At 37.5% G+C, this 21,740-nt stretch overlaps 1 protein-coding gene across 4 annotated transcripts in view; it reads right to left on the minus strand.

Moving 5' to 3' along the window:
• The window catches only part of ESR1 (estrogen receptor 1), a 233,867-nt gene that overhangs the window by 88,754 nt on the left and 123,373 nt on the right, over window positions 1-21,740 (minus strand). For all 4 annotated transcript variants that reach the window (XR_015744724.1, XM_087939400.1, XM_087939398.1 and 1 more), the window contains one exon: window positions 16,280-16,470. Coding sequence is in view for 3 of the 4 variants with exons in the window: in XM_087939400.1 (XP_087795526.1) it covers window positions 16,280-16,470 (191 nt within the window). In the remaining variant the exon portion in view is untranslated. The remainder of the gene's footprint in view (window positions 1-16,279; window positions 16,471-21,740) is intronic.

Raw genomic sequence — 21,740 nt, forward strand, 5'->3', positions numbered from 1 at the left:
AAAACAATTAAAAATGCTACCTGCATGTTTTGACTTTCAGGAGTCACTACAATCAAGAGAAAAAAGTTGAGCTAGGCATATGACAGGGAACAAATGCAGTCTAGACTAAGCCCTACACGTATTTGAAAAGTTGTTTCCTTTCCTGACATTATTCTAAAAGTCTATTGATCACTGTTCCAGCAAGGAAATGCAAACCAAATGGAATTTTACTTCATTTGACTCATTTCCACTCTTTTTCTCACTGATGCTGTTCTCTAGGATAGCTTTCAATGTCATCCATTCAATTAATATTTTGTGACATTTTGTGATAATAAATACTAATACTAATAAATACTCATCTTTTGGAAGGAGCAACTAAACCTTATTCCCTAACAGGAATGTGAGTAGCTTACATTACAAAATCCACATTCAAATTTGGCTCTTTTGCATTTTAGATATAGTAAGTTATAGGCTAAATTTATTGAATAGTTACTAAATTTGAGCTCAAAAATTCAGACAAATACTAGACATCATGGTTATACAGAGTTTTACAAAGCACATCTGGTACTCTTCTCAAAGGATCACAGCTCCTGCATCTCCTACCAAATTAAGCTAGAATCCATGCAGAAATGATTTCCTAGAAAATTCCAACTAAATCATCAGGAATCATTCAGATATACAGAAGTTTGTGGGACTGCCATGAGTAATTTGGCAACAAATCATAGAATTATACTTCATATATTCCACAGCTATGTTCATGGGAAACAAAGCTATTGTTCTTTGGAGTAAGAAAAACTATCACTTTTTTTTATTCCTGTTCATAGCCCAATCATGAATGTCCTAATACATTTTGCCATGCTTTTGATGTGTAGAAGAGCAAACAGCTTGCTCCCTTCAAATTCCTCTCCAAGTTCTCCACTCTTTGAGAGGTCAGTCAAAGGAGAGATTGCCTAAATAAATTGCTTGCCCCCTCCCCTCAAAGCAGAGACGTTGGGGAAGAGATGTTTGCATAGGCCACCTGCAGCTCCCAAGCTACCTACAGGATCATATTGTTTTCAGTGTGTTCAAGGGTAGACACAGTAAGTAGACACTTAATTATTCTAAAGGGAGAGAGGGAGTAGCTAGAAGCAAACAAAAGCTGAAAGTGTTGAAGAGTTGAAGAGTCTTGTCTCTTTACACCCGGAAAAAATGCAGTCAAGGTCATGTGATTTCCTACTTAGTGACTGCTGTGCTTAGTGACAGAGTTGCCATTAAAAATTAAGCAAGGATTACCTGTTTGCATGCTTATTCTTGGTTGTAAGCCACCCAGAGTTTGGTTTAAGATTGGTGGCTCTACAAATATTTTAAATAGATAAATAAATGGGAAATGACTGAAACGCTTCATTATTTATCATTTGGAGGAAAAGCGTGATCAAGAGAGAGTCTTTCTGCTTCTATTCCTTTCATTCCTTAAATGAAAGTCATAAGAAGAGGCAAAATACTAGTTCACAAAGCTTGTATATTAAAAGTGTTATGTGAGTTAACAAGTAATTTAAAATCTATTGACTTGTAATAATGATGCTAAGAAGGACCTTCTTAGATAATTTTTTTAAAATTATTATTATCATCATCATCATCTAATGAAGTGAGTTGCAGTACAGATGAGTAATGTAATCCGCATTTCACTGCACTGACTTGTGTTAAAAGTGTTTCCTTCAATATATGGTGCATGAAAATAGACTCCGTGTTTGCAAAAGAGTTTTAAAGAATGCAAATGCCAACCTCATTCAAGCAGCGCCAACATTCAAATCCTAGCCCTGTTTCTGCAAAGCAAGAATTTACACAGCATGCATCTTCACACCAAGTGTTGTTTACATTTCTTAAAAACAGAAAACGATGAAAGCACACAGTTGGCAAAAAGAAGAAGTTTTTCCCCCATGTGGATCATTGCTACTACTGTTTAAAAAAAAAAATCACTTTCTAGTATTTAGTATTCTTACTGGATTGTTGTGTTATCCAACCCAAAACTACTTGATTTTGAGAAGATTTTACAAAATTAAACATTTTTTTTCATAGAAGAACAAAATGTTTTCATACCTATGATGTCCATAATTACTGTACAACTCAGCTAAACAAGTGATGTTCATCATCCAACAATTTTTTTAAAAAATAAAATAATAATAATAATAATTAAAAAGCAATAAATACATACATTAAAAAGAAAAAAACATCCTTAAAGGGCAGATTCAATGGACCACTAGATCTTTTTCTACCATCATTTTTCTATGTTTCTATGTCCTAGTTGGGGTGAGAATTGCATTCAGCCAACAACTTTCTCCATGGCTGTTCCACTTGATGTTTATAGGAAGAGAGTTATCAAGCACAATGTAGGATGCTTCAGTTGATGCTCTGTCCCTTTCTATTTAACATTTACATGAGGTCACTGGGCCAAGTTGTCTATCAGTTCAGTTTCAGGTATCATCAGGGGTGGGTTTCTACCGGTTCTGTCCACCTCTGTAGAACCGGTAGCTCTGAAGAACAGCAGACATAGAACCGGTTCTAGGTCTGCTGATGTTTTTGCCCACCTGCCCACCCAGGCTCTTACCTGACCTTTATTTCCTGATTTTTTTCAACTTCAGCTGCCATGCGAGGCACAGCTGCAGTTAAAAAAGCAGGAAAAAAGGCCTTTTTGAAAGGCTGCTTCTCTGCACGCAGCATGCTGATGACGATTTACGCGCCAGCATGTAGGGAAGCACATCTTAAATCACCGAACCTCATAAATGACCGAACTGGTAGTTAACCCTGTCGGATCCCGCCTCTGGGTATCATCACATGATACTCAAGTATAAATCTCATCCCTGAGCTGGCCAAGAGATGCTGTTGAAGTCATGTTCCAGGACCCGGAGACTGTAAGATTTTGGATGGGAGTAACAACTTCAATTCAACCCTAGCAAGACTAAGTCCATGTGAGTGTTTGAGCTACCTGGTGCTAGGGACCTTCTATCTCTAGCCCTGAACAGGTTTGTATAGGTCTAGTGCAAATCGGGGGGGTCCTCTTGGATTTGCAGCTCCTGTTTGAAGAGTAGGAAGCAACTATGACCAACAGGGCCTTTTCACAGGTTCATCTTATGTGCCAGCTGCATCCTTTCTTGAATTGGGAGTTCCTTTTTATTGTCACTTGTTTCTTGGTCACATCACAAATAGACTTTTGCAATGCACTGTAGTTGGAACTGCCTTGAAAACCACAGTTGCTACAGACCACAGTGGCATGGGTGGTGGTAGGTGGGTCACAAAATGTTCATATACTACTAGTGCCCCAAGTACTGCACTTATTACCAGTTTGCTTCCAAGTACAATTCCAAGTGCTGGCTGTCACCTTTAAAGCTTACAAAAGCCTAGTTAACTAAGGGCTGTCTCCCATAGGTACAGCACTCACTGTATGAACTGGCAGTTCTGGCTTGTTTTTGATCCTGTCAAGTGAGCAATTTCATCTAGCAGGACTCAGGAAACAATCTCCATTTTGTTGGCCTTTAAAAGGGCATGAAATTATGGTTTCTCCCCCAGATCTTGAGCTAGGGTGTAGAGCATTTCAATAGAACTATAGAGCCCAGATCGGTGGCTGTGGCTAGCCAATCTTGCCTGATCTTGGAAATTAAGGAGAACCAGACCAGTTGGGGCTTGCATGGGAGATCATTAGGAAAGACTAGATTGGGAAGCTAAAAAAACAAGTGAAGGCAGTGGGAAACAAGGAAACTAAGTCCACAACATCACCAGAAGTTCAGCTTGATAGACGCTTTATCTCTACCTTTCCCCAAAATGTACTTGATGGCAAACACTATTCACGAAAGAACTGCTCAGATTGTCAATGTCTGTTTTTACATAAGCTATGGCCTAATTTTATGTACTATAATAGAACACCTAGAGGATTCTACTCATTGAAAGGATGAGTGCACACTGTCTATTCAGATCTGCACTCGATGGTTTCTATTTTAAGGTTACCTATGTATATCTGCATGAAGGGGAAACTTAGCATGAGTTACTATTATTACTTGTAATAGTTTGCACTTACCTACCACCAAGGCATATTCAGAATAGTTTAAATACATTAACCAGTGGCTGTAATCTTAACATCTGTGCCATAAATCAGAACTCTAAATATTATCTCCATAATAGGAGATTTGAGGAGGTGGAGATGGGAGAAAAGTGTCTTGCTTAAAGTTCCCATTGAACTGGCAACTATCTGATTTTCTGATTCATGCCGCAGTGGCAAACATTGTATTCTATTCTTACCTTGTGATAATTTGAAATCTAACGATTTCAGCGAGAGCACTGTGTACATTTGCAACACTTCATTGCTTATTTCTACCCCTTTGGTTTAATTTGCATCTTTCTGAACTGGACCGAGGAGCCTATTGGTAACCCCAGTGATTCCAGGGATTATCCTGCATTTTATCCTGGGATTAACCTCTTTGTGTTGAATCCAAAGATACTGGGACCAGGGCCGCCAACTAATCAAGTCTATCCTACATGTGGAGACCACTTCAGAATAAGCATTGGAAGTTCCTACGAGATAGATCTGTGTCCAGAAGTATTATAAAATTCAGAACATTCACACATGCAAGCTAAAAATAAACTAACTCTGGCAATACTTCACACTGTCATTGGCTCCAACTCCATTGATAAGACAAGCCACAGTAGCATGACTTAGTGGATGTGGTCTGCTGATATTTGGAATGGATCATCTCTCCTTCCAGGCTTTGGCAGTAAGTTGTATGACTGAGAGGCTTGCTTTTATCACCACTCTTTCTCTCCATGCTTTTTCTTGGAAGACTAGGTAATCAAAATAATAATTATCTAGTCTGATTATCTAGTCAGTAAATCAAACTAACTAGATTTACATAGTGCTACAACCTGTCCCATGAAGTGATCTTTATACATGACTTAATCTCTTTGGGGTTAAATTGGCCGAGTGAATTGACCTCTCCTTTTTGGTAACCCTCCCAGTTAAACACAGTATGGAATGAAGGCCACTGCATATAAAGGATAAGCTGGTTCTAAGAACTTTGAAAAAGAAGGAAGGATACAAATTGGAGACCAACATTGTACATCTCCAGACTTATCTTACCTACTTTGTGGCTAGGTGTTTAAGGCTAGCAGCTCCACCTAACAGAAGAAAGTGATTGGGATTCTCTTGGAACTATGTTCTTGTTCCCACCTGTGCGCACCATAAAAAAGGACTTTTCATCTTAAGGAAGTAATACAGTATATAGTTGAAATATCCAAAGAAACAATGCTAATCATGACCTAGACCAAAGAAAATTACACCTCTTTTTTTTGTAACATGCCAGCTATGTGGGGTCAAATGTTAATTGTCAATGGCCTCTGCAGATGATGAGGTTAGCACAACAGACTCTGCCCTTATTACTCTTGTGCCACTGACTTTCATCCACATTTATATTTTCCACATCAATATGCATTTGCATTTCTTCCTCTCTGTCTCACCCCCTCGCTCGCTCCCTCCCTCCCTCCCTCTCTCTCTCACACACACACATACATACACTTTTAAAATCTATTTGTTAAACAGCACTTGAGCTCAATTGCTAACATAGTGCTATTGTTTTAGCAATACAGTGTTGTTCAAATTATGTCAAATTCATGCCACTTAAAAGAATGCCATAAATTTTCAAAGGAAATAAATTATGCCCCATAATACCAGGCTCAAAATGAGCCCATGTTTCACTGCCATAGTCTAGGTTCTTCCTAACTAAGAGAAAGGAAAAATTATTTCATTCACTTGTTAATAGAAATTAACTATTATTTCAACTTTTCTAGATCACAGTGTAAACCAACATGTAATTATCTTTTCATGTTATTGTTTTTCTGAGTTTTACAGTCACCACACAGCAACAATGGCAAAGTATACATCGAGAAATTTTGCTGATTAAAAAGAAAAAGTGCACAACAACACCAGGCCATAAAAGCGATGCTGTCAAGATTCTAATGGAGGCTATGGCAACACCAGAAATGCAATACATAAATTGACATTTGTTTATGTGCCCTACATAAAAGCAGAAATAACATCAAAAATTATTTATTGAAGTGGGCATTTTTATTTGTTATTTATATGACTGCCTGCTCACTAAGCAACTCCAGGCAGCCAGCTAGATAAAAAGTGACCATAAAAATAACTCTACCTGGAACTCATACAGCATCGTCTCCTGCTTAAAGGAAAAGCAAAGTCTTCAGGACCTTTCTAAAAGCCAGCAAGGTCAGAGACATCCAAATCTTGGGAACAATGCTCATCCGTAGGGCAGGAGCAATGATAGACAAAGCACACTTCATGAGTGCCATAAAATGTCCGTTTACTAGATGAGATTCTGAGCATGCCAGCCCTGTTGGATGTTGTTGGGTGAGGATAAGTTAAAAGGTTTATCAAATATAGCAATAGCACTTAGACTTATATACCGCTTCACAGTGCTTTTACAGCCCTCTCTAAGCAGTTTACAGAGTCAGCATATTGCCCCCAACAATTTGGGTCCTCATTTTACCTTGGAAGGATAGAAGGCTGAATCAACCCTGAGCCTGGTGAGACTTGAACTGCAGGCAGCTGGCAGGCAGCAGAAGTAGCCTGCAGTACTGCATTCTAACAACTGGGCCACCGCAGCTCTTCAAATATCCTGGCTGTGGGCCAAGAAGGGATTTATAGATGACAACCAGGCCTTTGAATTACAGGTAGTCCTCAACTTATAACCATTTGTTTAATGACTGTTCAAAGTTACAATGCTGCTGGAAAACAAATGGCTTATGAACAATCCTTGCGCTTACAACCATCACAGCATCCCTGTACTCTCATGATCAAAATTTGGAAGCATGGCAACTGGCATGTATTTATGATGGTGGTAGCATCCCGGGGTCATATGATCACTATCTGCAAATTTTCCAGAGTCTTCTGACAAGCCATGTCAATGGAGGAAGCCAGATTTGCCTAATGACCACATGATTCACTTAATGGCCATGCGATTTGCTAAACAGCCATGGTATTAAAAAAAGGTCATAAAATCAGACGCAACTAATTTAATGACCGCATCAATTGGCAACAGCAGTTCTAGTCTCAATTGTGATCCCAAGTCAAGGATTGCCAGTATATCCAGAAGCCTAACAATAGCCAGTGTGGCTCATATTGTCATGCACCCATGTTCAGAGTAAGGGAGATGAGAGAAATGTGCAAGAACTATTACCCAAGCAAAGACAGCTGTTACATTGTTCAAGTCCTGAAAACAAGATAATTTTCAAGAGTGGCATGGGTTCCCTGATTCACTGGGATCTAAGAAGGAGGGGAGAGATAGTGTAATAAGACTTGCAAGATTCTGTTTTTATCTCAGTACAATATAGTTCTAGTCTTCCTATAGAGCTGATTTTCTGATCTGGTTCATCTAGTGGAACTGATAACTCAGAACTATCCATGTGCTAGCTGTAGTTTCCAAGCAGTTTTCACAGGTAGCTCCATGTAGAACACATTTCAATATCTGGATAAGAAGTTACCAGGAATAATTGCAGAAATATAAATCCTTCCATTCCATTCTCTGACTATCTAGTCAGAGCTGAAGAAGCTTCTTAGGTGAAGAAGTGAACCGTCTTCAAAGAAAAAACAAGAATATCCAGTTGCTCCTGTAAAAGCACTTTTGGGACAACCATGACCTGGATGACTGAGAATCTTCATATACTTTTAGCTATGCACTTTGGGATGAACTATGAATGGATTTCCAGAAAAATTGCAAAGTACAAGCACCATTTGCACTATTCAGGTGACCCTGAAGACACAGACAAACCTCCAAGTGCCTCAACGACTCTCTGAAAAGATGTAAATAACCAACTGTCTGCAAGTAATACAAATCCTTCCATTCCCCACAATCCAGTCAGAGCTGAAGAAGCTTCTTGGGTGAGAAGTGAAACATCTTCAAAGAAAAAAAACCAGAAAGTCCAGTTGCCTCCTGAAAAAACACCTTTGGGACAACCATGACCTGGATGAATGAGAATCTCCATAAATGTTAACCTGGAATAAGTGACCATGAGTAGAGACTCCCCCTCCCCAAATCCAAGCATAGGTACAATTGCACAAAATGCCATCTTAGGCATGCCTGCCACCTACTGCTAAAGAAAGAACAACAAGTCTAGTAAGACCCAACCAGAACTTGAAATAAAAATATTGGGTCAAATGCCCAAATGACCAAATCAACAACCACTCCCTCCAGTTAGGGTTGAGTCCCAGATTGTTCCTCTCCATTCATTCATTCTGGTGGAAGCTCCATAGCTTTCCCCACAGCAATGGTACTGTGAGTTAGATTGGGCTGAGAGGAACTGGCTTAAAGTCACCCTAAGGTAACTAGAACTCATTGTTTCTAGGTTTTCCAGACTTATGATGATTTGGAGGTTGCACATCTGTAGAACTGCAAAATAATGTCTCTATTTTATTTAGGATTGATTGTTGATTGACTAATCAACCCATTTATCAGTCCTCCAGTATGACTTGTGATATGATAGTTAGAAAGACTATTTGTTCCATGAAACTTTTGGGGGGGTATTATTGTACTGATATTAATTCATATACGTCAATTCTTCAGCCACAGAAAGACATCTCATATGCTGAGTTCTGAAGCTAGATGAAAAATTGCCAGAATATTGTCCCCATGAGAACTTGAGACATTTTACATAAAGACAGGGAAGGAGGGGGGCAGCCTAATGCAGTAGAAAACCAAAGTACATTGAGCAGATATTCCATCTTTCCCTCCTTAATGACTTTTGTAAGCCAGAAAGGCACAAGTAATAAAAAAACAGACAGAAAAAACTAGATATGAAAGACTACATAGATTCCTTCTCCACATCATTTCTTCTGTGAAGAAAGAAGCCAATAATGCATTAAGAATCTCATCCAAAAATTGTTGTGGATGAACTTCATGTCTTCAACTTCATAGTTCAGAAAGAGCAGAAGCATTAGACAGCTTTCAAGTAGAAGCTTTCAAGTACATTAGAAAGAGCAAGATAAATTAGACAGCTTTCAAGTACAGTACTCTTGTTAAATAACTTTTAAGTAACTTTAATATCCATGTCTTGTGAACATTGCAATAGTATTGCCTTGATTTCACAAGTTGTAAGAAAATTGGGGGGAGGGGCAATATGAAGACCCATAGATTGGAAGTACCTCAAGCAACTAATGATTTTCAATTACTTCAGGAGCTGAATAATGGCAGCCATCTTTTTCAGAAAGACAATATGATTGAATATAATATCAAAAAATTTCTTCCATGAGGGTAGAATTGAAACCATGGAGCATACTTCTATAAGGGTGAAGTAATAGAATAATCTGCTCCCTTTTCAATTGCTAAAAACTTTCTTTAAACTAAATTGATGTAAGTACATAGTGACAACAGGTTCTCATGAAATGGTGCTTCTCTACTGTATTCAAAATATTAAGTAGATTATTTATTGTTATTCATTTAATACACGGAAGAAGTGCAGATACACATTCTATCTAACTAAAGTTCACATAGTTTCTGTTTCTATTAAGGAATATTATAGATGTATGTTTAAAAACTATTTGGAAGAACTGCTTCATTTTTGTCATAAGTCACAATCCCTCTGCTCCATATTAAAGCACACCTAACTTTTGTTAGACTTGCAGAAGAATCTGCAAAAAAAGATGCTGCTGTTTTAAAAATTGGATTCATTACAACATTGTTGTGCTGCAACGCAAACAGCTCATGTGGATGCCTGAAAAAAGACATTAGTGCTTTAATAAGTGGCAGAAAAAGTGCTGCACTCATGTGAGCTCTAAAACTTTCTTTCTAAATCATTTTCAGAATGTGCACAATCCTTTCAACATTTTTATTTTTCTCAGGTTCCAGATTTTCAACATGTGCTTCATGAGCTTTCTCAACCCTATGAACTCCATCATTACTGCTGAGTTTATTGCTGAGGTAGGATAAGATATTTTATTTATTTTATTTTTATTTTATTTTATTTGTCAATTGTTTACAAGATAATAAGTATAAGTGTATACATAGTTATGAATACATGAAATGGGTACATATAAGAAAAATAAAAGAAAAATAAAAGAAACAATAGGACAGGGATGGTAGGCACGTTGGTGCGCTTATGCATGCCCCCTAGAGACCTCTTAGGAAAGGGGTGAGGTCAATAGTAGACAGTCTAAGGTTAAAGTTTTTGGGGTTTGGGGAAGAAACTACAGAGTCGGGTAGAGTATTCCAGACATTGATCACTCTGTTGCTGAAGTCGTATTTCCTGCAATCAAGCTTGGTGCGGTTAACCTTGAGTTTGTATCTGTTGTGTGCTCTTGTGTTGTTATGGTTGAAGCTGAAGTATTCATTGACAGGTAGGACATTGCAATGTATGATTTTATATAACATGCTTAAATCAGACCGAAGACGGCGTAATTCAAGGTTTTCTAGTTCTAGAATTTCAAGTCTGGTGGCATAAGGTATTCTACAACGAGTAGAGGAGTGGAGAACTCTTCTTGTGAAATATTTCTGGACTTTCTCAATTGTGCTAATATCAGATACGTAATGTGGGTTCCAGACTGATGAGCTGTATTCGAGTATTGGTCTAGCAAATGTTTTGTATGCTCTAGTTAGTAGTGTGATATTACCAGAGAAAAAGCTACGTAGGATTAGGTTAACAACTCTTAATGCCTTTTTGGCTATGTAGTTGCAGTGGGCTCTAGCACTTAGATCATTAGAGGTGAGTATTCCAAGGTCCTTTACAGAGCTTGGATCATCAACAAGATCTTGACTATTCAGCTTGTATTTTATTTTCTGATTTTTTTTTCCAATATGTAAGACAGAGCATTTATTTGTTGAGATTTGAAGTCGCCATTTGTTTGACCATTCTGATACATAGTCAAGATCTTTTTGAAGGGTAGCAGTATTGTCTGTGGTATTGAACAGCTTTACATCATCAGCGAAAAGAACGCAGTTGCTCTTAATATGATCACAGAGGTCATTTATGTAGAGTATGAAGAGAGTTGGTCCTAGAACACTGCCTTGGGGGACACCACTATTGACAGGTACAGAATTTGATAGGACGCTCCCAATTTTGACCATTTGTTGTCTGTTTGACAGGAATGCTTCTATCCAGTTATGCAGTTGTCCAGAGATACCATAGGATTTTATTTTTAGTAGTAGTTTGTCGTGTACCACTGAATCAAAGGCTTTACAGAAGTCTATGTAGATTGCATCTATTGTTTTGCCCTGATCAAGTTGTGTAGTCCATATGTTTTTGCAGTGTAAGAGTTGCAGATTACAGGATAGTTTTTTTCTGAAACCAAATTGTTTATTGGAGAGTAGGTTGTTTGTCTCTAAGTGGAGGATGATGGATTGGTTAATAATTGATTCCATGACTTTACAGGTGATGCAGCATAAGGAGATTGGTCTGTAATTTTCAACTAGGCTAGGGTCTCCCTTTTTGAAGATGGGGATGACCGTGGCTTGTGACCATAGGTTAGGCAAGGAACTGGTCCTGAAAGATTTTTCAAAGATTATGCTTAGAGGTTTGGCTATGGCAGTGGGTAGCTTTTTTAAGAAGTAGGCACATAATCCATCCGGTCCAATAGATAGAGATGGTTTTAGATTGCAAAGTGCTTTTTCAACATTGTCTTCTGTAAAATCGATATGTATTAGATCATTGTAGTTATCTGTGGTTCAGCTAGGAAATACTGGGCATGATCCATTGCTGTTTACAAATACTGAGCCAAAAAATGTGTTAAAGATGTTGGCTTTAATGGTGTCGTCGTTGCAGTCTTTACCATTAGGTCCTATCAGGGGTGGGATGGACCTTGAATCTTTTAGTTTGTTGTTTACAAAATTGTAAAAAGCACTGGTAGAATTGGTGCTTAGAAGGTTTTCCTCTTGTTTAATATGATAATTGGTGCATTCGGTCTTTATCTGGTGGCATAAATTTTTGTATCGGCTTTTGAAATTGGCAATGTGACCAGATTTGTTTTTCCGCCAGAGTGATCTCTTTTTGGATTGAAGTTTCCTTATTGTTATGGGCAATCTGTTTTTTTGTTTTGTTTTGGGAGTTGTTGTTGGTACATATAGTTTGATGACTCTTTTGACTTCAAGTAAAAATATGTTGTAATGGTCTTCAACAGTATTGCATCCAGTGAATAGAGATTGCCAATCAAGGGATGAGAGATCGTTGTCTATAAGATCATAGTTGCCTTTTTTGAAGTTATAATTGGGGATTACGTCATTGTGGTGGTTTTTGTGTGGACGTATGTTGAGACAAAAGTCAATCATATTGTGGTCACTGCTGGAAAAGGGTTCTTTAGTTTGTATTCCGTAAATTAAATTCAAACTATTGCAGAAGATGACATCGAGGCAGTTTTTAGTCTACTGTTGTTGGTTACTAGTTGTTCCAGTCCCAGATTTGTAACAGCATTGTAGAAGGTTGCGTGTATGGTTTCAGTTGTACATTCATTTAGGGTCCAGTCAATATGAGGCAGATTGAAATCACCAAGAAAGATAAAAGGGTATGGGCAGGATGCTGCCCATGTTAGTAGTGTATTTAGCTTGTTTACATGTTCGATGTAATAATCAGGTGTCTACTGCAGGGTCTACTGAATTCACAACTATTCTATTAGTCCAAGAACCTCAACATTTGTGAGGGAAAGGATAATTATATATAAAGTAAATGTCGCACATAAACAGGATTGCAATTTTCACTTATCCCACATTCTCTTATCTTGAGATCGCTCTCTACATGTTGATGCAGAAAATCAATAAAGAGCAACATGTACTGACATGAAACTATATTAAGAATACACATGGCACCCCTTAGTGGCAATTGAGAAAAGCTTTTGGATGAAACAGAAAATCTTAAAAGCAGCAGTGAAATTATTGTAGCGGAGGGGTGGACTACAACATAAGGAATTGTACTTCCAAAAAAAAAAAAGAATATCTCTGTAACTACAGTTCACTACATGAGAAGCTTCACTTTAAGAAGACAGTGGACGGTAATAGATTCAACTGCAGGAAGCTTTTCGTGAAAAAGGGAAAAGGACTGAGCAATGGGATGTAAGTAGGAACCTAAAGTTATTAATCACAGAAAGGCAGGACTGAATGTGGTGTTGGCAACGATTTGTTCATCCCCAAATCAAGAAACGGTAGTTGGGCTAGTAAGAGGAAGAGAAATGTATGTTTTTATTCTTTCATGGATTTACTTTTTCTTCCATATATGTTCTTTGTTTCTGCCTTAAAGACTTTAAAGCTTTCAGTTTCCATTCATACTGAAAGTCTGCCCAGGATGCTTAGAGAAGGCCAAGAAAGAGGGGGGGAAATGGCAACCCACCATCAAGCTGGTAATACAGATAGTCCTCAACTTTCGACCACAATAGAGCCCAACATTTTAGCTGCTAAGTGAGATATATAAGTGGATTTGCCCCATTTTATGGCCTTTCGTGCCACAGTAGTTAAGATAGCATGATGGTTGTTAAGGGAATCTGGATTCCTCATGGATCTTGTCTGTCAGACGGTTGCAAAAGGTGATCACGTGACCCCAGACACTCATAAATAGGAGAATTGCCAAGGGTCTGACTTTTGATCACGTGACCATGGGGATGCTGCAATGGTCATAAGTCACTTTTTCCAGCGCTGTTGTAACTTTGGTCACTAAATGAACTTTCGTAAATTGAGGACTACTTGTATTTTAGCATAGGAATCTAGTATTTTCAAACATTCTGCCTCACTACCATTAGGACTAAGAATTTTCCAATCAATTAGCTTACTTAACAAATGTTTCCCTTAGCTACAGAAATTTGGGGCTCAATTGTGCTTTTAAGTCGAGGGCTACCTGTAGTAGGTCAGACCAATTGATCCACCCAGTCTAAGTAGTAATTGTGACTACAAACATTGTTGTTGTTTTTTTGGAAGAATTCTTTCTATCCCTTCCTTGAGATGCTGAGGAATGAAATTGGATTTGCTATCTGAAACTTGAAGTGAATCCACTGAGACTGCAAACATTTTCCCCCAAGCATTTTACTTTGTTTTCATTATTTTAGTTGCTCCTATTGCTAACATCATTCTGATAAATGATGATAATTTCATATCAATTCCTATGGATACAATTTATTGAATGAAAACTACGAATAACTGGATACCCCAGATTTAGTTCAGTCAGCTTTAGACTTAGAAGATTTCTAAATCTGACTCTGAAGAATATGTACAATTGGCTCAATATTGGGCGCTCTTTGACTGCTATATAGGTATAAATATTTTTCAAATGAATCCAACTTTTAAAAAACCATTGAGGGATTCCAGATCACAGCATTCATTTTAAGAGTTTCCTTCCTCCCTTCTTTCTTCTCACCAGTATCAATGAATTTTTTTTTCTCCAGTGTCTTATCCTTTGAAGAAAGTTCAGTTGTGGGGAAAACCCATGATACTGAAATTACTTTTGCTATTATATTTTAATTGTCATAATTAAAAAATGCTGATCCATCTGACTATTTCAACTACTAAATTATTCTTTGGATAACACCTCCTCCATGCATGAAACCTGGAACAAATTATCCCTACTTTTAAAAGGTTCTGAGTGGACTCATGTTCAGTAACAATATTTAGAAACTTTTATAAATGTTTATACTTTCAGTACAGGGGCTTTTTTATCTCAAATATTACATTTGATGAGTAGGGAATTCTGAGTTTGCATGTGTATTTGGTTCTGGTCATGTTCAAACATTAAAAACAGAGCTAAGCAATTTTACACCAGGAAAAGTCCCTGATTTAGATATCAACACATAAGAAGTTATGCACAGCTATTTGAATAGGTGGGATCTGGTGCTCATTTCTCTTCTTATGTATTAATTGCTCTGCCAAGACTGGCTATTATAATTTCATTATATAGGAAAAGAGGCGATCCTTTAATTATCTTTATGGTAATTTTTCTAAAGTATAATTTATCAGAAAAAAAGATGGAGATTATGTAGTTAAAGAAAAAAGCTAAATATGTTCTAATTATAAAACTGGATTAAATATGATAATTGTGATACATAAATATGATCCCACCAAATGGTTCATTTGATTGTTGTTGCTGGAGCATGTGGGGGTTGTTATTCCTTTTTTATTGTTTTTATATTGGGTTTTTATCTTTGTAAGCCACCTGGCATCATTAAGAGTGACTTGGGCAACCATATAAATTTTCCTAAATAAATAAATAGTCCAGAGGTGGTATTCAGCAGGTTCTGACCATTTCTGGAGAACCGGTAGAGGAAATTTTGAGTAGTTCAGAGAACCGGCAAATACCGCCTCTGACTGGAGATTGCAGAGTATCCTTCTCCTGCCATGCCCACCAAGCCACGCCCACAGAACCAGTAGTAAAAAATTTTTAATCCCACCACTGTACCTACCTACTACCTCTCTACCTACCTACCTCAGGCTAGCACTTGGGGAGTACCCAACAAGGACCTGGAAGTAATATTCAGATGCCAGAATATCTCTATACCTACAAAGATCAAACTCATGCAGGAAATCTTGTTTTCCCTGAACACTTCACAAAATCAAAGGTTGGATTTTAAAGAAGGAGAATTAGGATGTAGGGTTTCCTGCCTAAGCAGGGGGATTGGACTAGAAGACCTCCAAGGTCCCTTCCAACTCTGTTATTCTATGAGTACTTCATAAGCAATCGCTTCATTTCAGCAAACAGTTTGTGGACTTCTTGGAAGCCTTTCCCAGTTTTGAGTTGGAGTTGGGATTTGTAGGTGTGTCATATTTTAGGGAATCAATCAGAATAGAGCTGGAAGGAACTATGGAGATCTTCTAGCCCAACCCCCTGCTCAAGCAGGAGAATCTATACTATGACAATCATGGAAAGCTTCTCTAGGGAGTCCTGTATTTATTTTGTCTACTATTGTTATAGTAACTGCAACAACACACAACCGCAGGCAAGTATTGAAGAAACAAGCAAAATGGGTATTGGGGGTTAGATTTGTTATTTACAAATCTGAGTCATTTACAAAATACTTCAATACAGATAACAGGCTAGAGTAATCTTTAATTTTAATTTCCAATTCATGCTTACACACTTCAATCTATTCACACTTCATATGTTAAAGGGGAACTAAAGATGCCTTTTCAATATGGTGTGTGAACTATTTATTTTATTTCTTTATTCTAAAAGTTTGATTTTTATGAGCGATATACCGATCCACAGTTTCAATCTGTTCAGTAATAAACAACACTCTCATTGGTTGATGAGAATGAGCATTGAGCAAGATAGTTACATGCCAGGTGTGTTTGTGTTCTATTACCTTGAATGCTCCTTTTAAAAAAGGCTTTGCAGCCCTCGCAGGACCAAACCCCATAATGGTAGCCAGAAGCATAATCATTGCAAACAGCACAATAGCGGGTCTCCTTGGTAGACTCCATAGACAGGTTTCCCCTTTCATTGGTGCTGGTCATTCTCTCTCTGCCATTGTGACGTCTGGTCTCCGAGCCAGGCCTGCAAAAGGAACAACAGTGAGTTCAGCAATGAAGAATAGCTCAGGGTGGAAATACTGGGATCTTAGTAACCTACTTCGGTAATGCAATGTTTGTCAGAAGAAAACCAAACTCAGCCAACAGCAAGATCCCGACATTAGTGAGCCGGTTGGCACTACAAGTCAACACATGAAAATATCATTGTGGTTGGGAGTAAGAATCCACCAAGCTAATTAAATATGATCATTCATTACAAGAAACTGTCAAATCTGGGAGGGGTGGATTGACGCCAACCAAAAACATTAGGCTGTCCCCAGAAGCTGAGTTCATCTCAAGAGAGACTTTACTTACATCTGAAAGGAACTGTGTGCTGAGAACATAATGCAGACAAGACTATTGAAACCATTTCCCCTTTCATGCATAAGCAGCTAAACTTTGCACTTCTATCATCACCGTTACTCTTACTTCCTAATGGTGCATTTGGCTATGTGCTCCTCCAACTTTTTCACACTGATTAATATAATCCAAGGGTCTTGAAACTTGGCAATTTTAAGACTTGTGGACTTCAACTCCCAGAATTCCTGAGCTAACATGACTGGAGGAGGAATTCTGGGAGTTGAATTCCACAAGTCTTAAAGCTGTCAAGTTTGAAGACACCTGATATAACCATTGGAACAATAGATGGAAGAGAGTCCCATTTCCCGAATGACTAAACAAGAAGCATAGGAAGTCAGTTCTTGAATGTCCTGACCAAAATCAATACATTTAGATGGCACCATCATGATTAAGCTTTAGATACCACGACAAGAAGCAGGGGGGATATTGAAGTGGCTATACCATCCAAAGGAGTCCTAGACTTATGACCATTCATTTAGCAACTGTTCTATGTTACGATGGTGCTGAAAAAAGTGACCTATGGCCGGTCTTACCAGACCACTTATAATTGTCACTGTGTCACATGATCATGGTTTGGAGGCTTGCAGCCAGCTCACATTTACAGTGGTTGCTGCATTTGAGGGAAATGTGATTGCTATTTGCAACCTTCCCAATCGGCTTCTGACAAACAAAATAATATTGCTTGGACACAGTTCAAATGGAACTGTGCTTAAAATAGCAGATATTCTGTACTAAAAACATTCTCCTTCATTCCTACCACCTTTACTCATGGTCAAAATATGAAAGTAATGTGCTAATTTCTTATGGTTATATATCATCCTTGGATATCTAATAACTCCACTTGGCCAAAATGAGAAATGTTAGTAATTTCCATTAGAATAAAAAGTAATTTAGTAATCCCAACTAATTTAAAGAGAGATTCATTGTTAAAGAAATTTAAGTACATAATTCTACACATTCCTGGATATAAGTTTCATTGAAATAATTTTGGAGAAACATGTTTACAGTTGAATTTCTACTCAACTCAAATGTACAGTGTAAAATGATACAAACTTCCCTCCCTTTTATTCTTTTTTTTAATCATTAAATTTTTATTTGGGTTTTCACACACAAGTAAAACATCTTTTTTGAAAATAGCATGGTCCCGGGTTGCACTTCTTTATACAGACACAAACTCAACTTCATGCTCATTTTTGTGTTCTGTTCCATATCCTATACTGTTCTACATTTTCTATATAGATTTTCCCCTCTTTTAATTTTCTCAATTTTATTTTGATTATCTCATCTCAGTTCAAATCATTATATTTATACTTTTGTCTGTTCTGCTTCAATTTCATATTATCTTTACTCATTAAACAAATTTTCTCCTGTAGTTACTAATTGGAGTATGACACCTTTATATCTTTGAATTTTATCCATTCAACTCTTGTTTAAACTTCTATATATACCCTAAGGTTATGACATTCAATATAATACATAATACATCCAATCGAATTCTGCTTGGTACATTCTTATAATACACACTATATTCTTTAAGAAAAAGGATTATAAATATATGTAATTAAAACCCTCATTCCATTCCAGTTCAATTCTATCATTAATATTTATTAAAGTCTTAACATCTTTAACATTTAACGCTGCATATCTTTTCACACAAAAAAGGAAGTTTGAGATATAATGGCATTATATGGAACCATATAACATAAGGGAAAGGAATCTAGGAAAGCATCTCATCCATCTCCTTGACCACTACAAGAGCCAATTATTGCAGCATCCCCAAAAGATGGCTGTTCATGGAACGACTGAGAGAAGTACTGCAAAATGGCGATATTACCCTTGACAACAGTAGCTTTTCTGACTCTCCGTACCATTTTATCAAATGATGTCTTAACCTTAATGGAGGAGCCTATCATACAGCTGAGATCTAAGCAGTAGATCCTCCTCAGGTCTTTTTAAACCCTGGAACTTCATGAATCAAAGACAGCACATGTTGAACAATTATACCAACTTGATTGGCATATATAATAACAAACATTTATATATTAAAACAAAATACATTATTCTAATTTAGTAAAAATATGGCATGAAAATAACTACAAGATTGTCCCAAATGACTTCAAAACTTAACTTTTTGTTGTTGTTTTTCAGTTTTCTTCAGAAAAAGGCAAACTTCTTTCTCTCATACTTGGGACAAAACAGAGGTGCATGAATAACTGAAGTGTATGGAGACAGCTCGTCCTCAGCCAAAATACCCAGACGTTTCCCTATTAACTCCTACTCTCAACTCTTTTGAAGAAATATTAGCCTTATTTGCCTAGTTATCTCATTTCTATTCTCCAATGTTCCTGGAAAGTTTCCCACTTTTCTGATACTCATGTTCCTTTGAAGACTGGTTATATAGTGCTGAAAATGGGCTTTTCCAAGTACAATTTTTTAAAAAAAAACTTGGGAAGAAGAAAGATGAAAGACAAAAAAAAAATCATGAAACATCTGGAAGAAAAGCTGTACAAAAAACTGAATGCTCCCACTTATGCTGTGATACACCACTTCGGCTGAGAAATTAGAAGAGTAACCCAGGCATACAACAGGGGTACATGAAACAGAAAGGAATCAGGTTAGCATGTGAAATGAGTTAAATGACACTGTACCTTGTTTTAATCACTGCCCTTGGTGCTCTGTGAGCTTGGTTGTAACTTGGGTAATGAAACGTCTACAAGAGAACAACCAAGCTCTGAAAGCAGCAAGGAGCCCTCATTTCAACCCTGAACTACAAATATTCTTCTTTATTTAATCACTGCATTAGTATTTTACTGTAAAGAACAGTGAAAACACTTGTAGTTCACGGAGAGATTATTCTGTTTTAAAATGTAAGAATAATATGGATTGTCGTTGCTCAAAATATTATCTCTTCTTTCATGAATGGTTTTTAATAATAAAAGATATATTACGTTAAAAATCTTTTTGAGTTTGTGACTGATACCTGTATTTTGGAGTAAGTATCTTTGAAAGTCTTTGTTAGTAAGGAATTAATATCTTTTCTCCCATATGATTTGAATTGGCTTCAAATTTCATCTCAAATCAGTCAATACAAATATATTGACCCATTGAAAGGTAACATAATTATAAGATAAGGATATAGGTTAATTGGCAAGAGTTAAGCCTCCATTTAATTCTCATTATAATTTGCAGAGTAACATGATATTACTTCTGGTAGATTGCAACCTTATGACACAATGAAATTTCTTAGAATTATATTGTAATCATTCATTTCATACTGTCAAGTGCTGCTCTATAAAATCTAGAAAGATTTTGATGATTTAATAGGGGTCATTGTTACAGCTTGTGAAAGAAGAAACTTCTTGTTCAACAGGGACCAATCCTGTTGAAAGAAACTAATCAGGGAATCACAAAAATTATAGTTTCCAAAAGAAACCTGTATTTCTTTAAGTTTCAAACCACTCTATTAACACTGAATTATGTCATGTGTATGAGAAGGGGGAAATCCTTTCATAAAATACATCTATAATTTGATCAGACACAGTTTGTATATTGCAGATTGAAGATTTTCTGATTTATAGATATATTTGAGGGGACAAAACTCTCAGAATTCTGGGAAATTGTGGTTTTTTTTTTTCCCAAAAGCAGGAGAAAAAGTTATTGCTACTTTGGGTAACCACTAGGCTATATAGGTTGGGTGCCTGAACTTTTCCCTGAAAAATTACTCAGGAAAATATCACACGCAGGAGATTGAATGACAACCCAGAGGGGGGACATGGGACATAACAGTGAGCTATAAAGCTGTTCAGTTGGGCGCCTAAGCCTGTTAGATAATTTCTCTGAATAGTATTTTCATCTTTCATGCATTAGAAAATGTGTTGCTCTGCCTAGCAGCTTGGTAGAAATGGGATACAAAAGATTGTGGGGAGATGTTTTGTCAAGAGTTTCTCTTGAAATCCAGAGCTGGATGTGTTTTAAGATGCACAGCCCTCTGATACAAAGTGAATAAAAAGACTTGCTTGAAGAGTATGCATTCATCATATATTATGTCCAGTGGTGGGAGTCAATATTTTTTACTACTGGTTCTGTGGCGTGGCTTGGTGGGCATGGTGTGGCTTGATGGGCATGGCTTGGTGGGTGTGGTAGAGGAAGGATACTGCAGAATCCCATTCCCTCTCCACTTCACTGACTTGCTTTCCAGCTCTGTTCTCCTGTGCAGAGCAACAAAAGAAGACCCAGCCAATCAGCTAAGACTCGGGAGGCAGAGAATAGATGGGGACAGGCCCAGTCAGAGGTGGTATTTGCCAGTTCTCCAAACTACTCAAAATTTCCATTACCGGTTCTCCAGAACTGGTCAGGACCTGCTGAATACCACCTCTAATTATGTCCCAAAGTTGGTTAGCTGACTAGCTGATTTGGAAGGCAGCCTTGAAGATATCAAGAAAATAACTACAATATGTAGGATTGGTCATATCATAACGTTTTATGTGGATAGTGCTGTTTCAGACTGCAAATATGGTGGCATGCAATTAAATGGCTCCATAGCTTTAAGGGCCTTACACCCCACTGCAAGAGTTCCTATGGCTAAGGAAGGGATTAACTTCCCTCATATGCCTGTCATTTATTTTGTGATTCTTGTATATTAGTAGAGGTCCCCATCCTTGGTAACAAGCAATTCTTCCTTCTTATCCAGCACAGCATCTATGGCAAGTCCTGACTCTATTCCCATGTAGTGAGTTTAGATATGATATTTAGGAGCCGTGACCATTCCTGCCCAGAGGAAGGAAAGCAAGTGAGCAGGAAGATGTCAGCAGCTTGTTGTCATTTACCTACTAACTTGGGTTGATGAGTGACCAACAGATAGTTCTGGTACAAGAAAAGCAGCCACGTTGTCTAGGA

The sequence above is a fragment of the Pseudonaja textilis genome, chromosome 1 (assembly GCF_049901715.1).
Source record: "Pseudonaja textilis isolate UNSWEBS1 chromosome 1, rPseTex1.2, whole genome shotgun sequence".
Classification (NCBI taxonomy): Eukaryota; Metazoa; Chordata; class Lepidosauria; order Squamata; family Elapidae; genus Pseudonaja; species Pseudonaja textilis.